Source organism: Priapulus caudatus, unplaced genomic scaffold, assembly GCF_000485595.1.
Source record: "Priapulus caudatus unplaced genomic scaffold, Priapulus_caudatus-5.0.1 Scaffold707, whole genome shotgun sequence".
In the NCBI taxonomy this organism is placed as follows: Eukaryota; Metazoa; Priapulida; class Priapulimorpha; order Priapulimorphida; family Priapulidae; genus Priapulus; species Priapulus caudatus.
In genome coordinates, this window is record NW_014577768.1 from 122,373 (window position 1) to 123,390 (window position 1,018).

Consider the following 1,018-nt stretch of genomic DNA (forward strand, 5'->3'; position numbering starts at 1 on the left):
CGTCCATTCGTCCATTCGTCCATTCGTCCATTCGTCCATTCGTCCATTCGTCCAATCGTCTATTCGTCTATTCGTCTATTCGTCCATCCATCCATCCATCCATCCATCCATCCATCCATCCATCCATCCATCCATCCATCCATCCACCCATCCGTCCATCTTTTCGTCCATCCATTTCTCAGTCCAGCCATTCATAGCCAAGACAATTAAACCAACAGTCAAAACCAAGGTGTTCGCGCCTTCTACGCGATTCTAGATGGCGTAAGAAGAGAACATTCGAATAAGGAATATCATTGAGAGACGTGTCGAGTCGAGATGAAACGAGTCGGACAGTTTCAATACCACGGGGAATGATCCGACCGCGGTGGCGCTGGCCTCTACATGCACATAAACACATTACGTAAATCATAACTGAATTCCCAGATCTGAAGCAGAACCCGCCCAGACATCTCTCTACAAACACAGCTGGCTCACAGGAGTGAAATCACGAGGGATTGTCATTTTACCACAGTACAAACACGATGGCGTATGAGAGCGTGGTCGCGGCTTTCGCGCGGAGAATCGACGAAAGCATCGCTAACTTCGGATGCTTCTGACAAATGTCGTGCAGTGATTTAATGAGTCGTGTTGAACACGTTTACCCGTGTTACGTGTTTGCGAGCGGTGCATCTACCCAGCGTAAATTGAAGGATGTCACATAACAGAATAATTTCATTCTTCCCCGTGGGTAATTGATCTAACATTCACACCCACCAAGGTTAGTGTGCTCAATTGGTGCCTTTTCTCTTTTGATACGAGCAATCCCATAGCGCGGTTCATCATCGTATGCAACCTCAGCACAAATCAACAGCAAAGCTGTGCCACGCAATCTTGTATCATGTCTCTTTGGATACTTTAGTGGTTACGGGATACCATAAACTATTGTGTATTGTTTAAACATCCTTTGTTTAGACATCGACGCACGGGAACCATTATATAAAAACGGCATACATCAAGATTTAAACTAGGTGTAGATTCC

At 45.6% G+C, this 1,018-nt stretch overlaps 1 protein-coding gene across 1 annotated transcript in view; it reads left to right on the top strand.

Moving 5' to 3' along the window:
• Positions 1–210, top strand: part of LOC106812962 — a gene marked incomplete at its 5' end in the record, with an annotated part of 2,363 nt that extends 2,153 nt beyond the window's left edge. Inside the window, one exon of the mRNA XM_014816984.1 lies at positions 77–210. Within this exon, the coding sequence (XP_014672470.1) occupies positions 77–210 (134 nt within the window). The remainder of the gene's footprint in view (positions 1–76) is intronic.
• Positions 211–1,018: the final 808 nt, after the last annotated feature.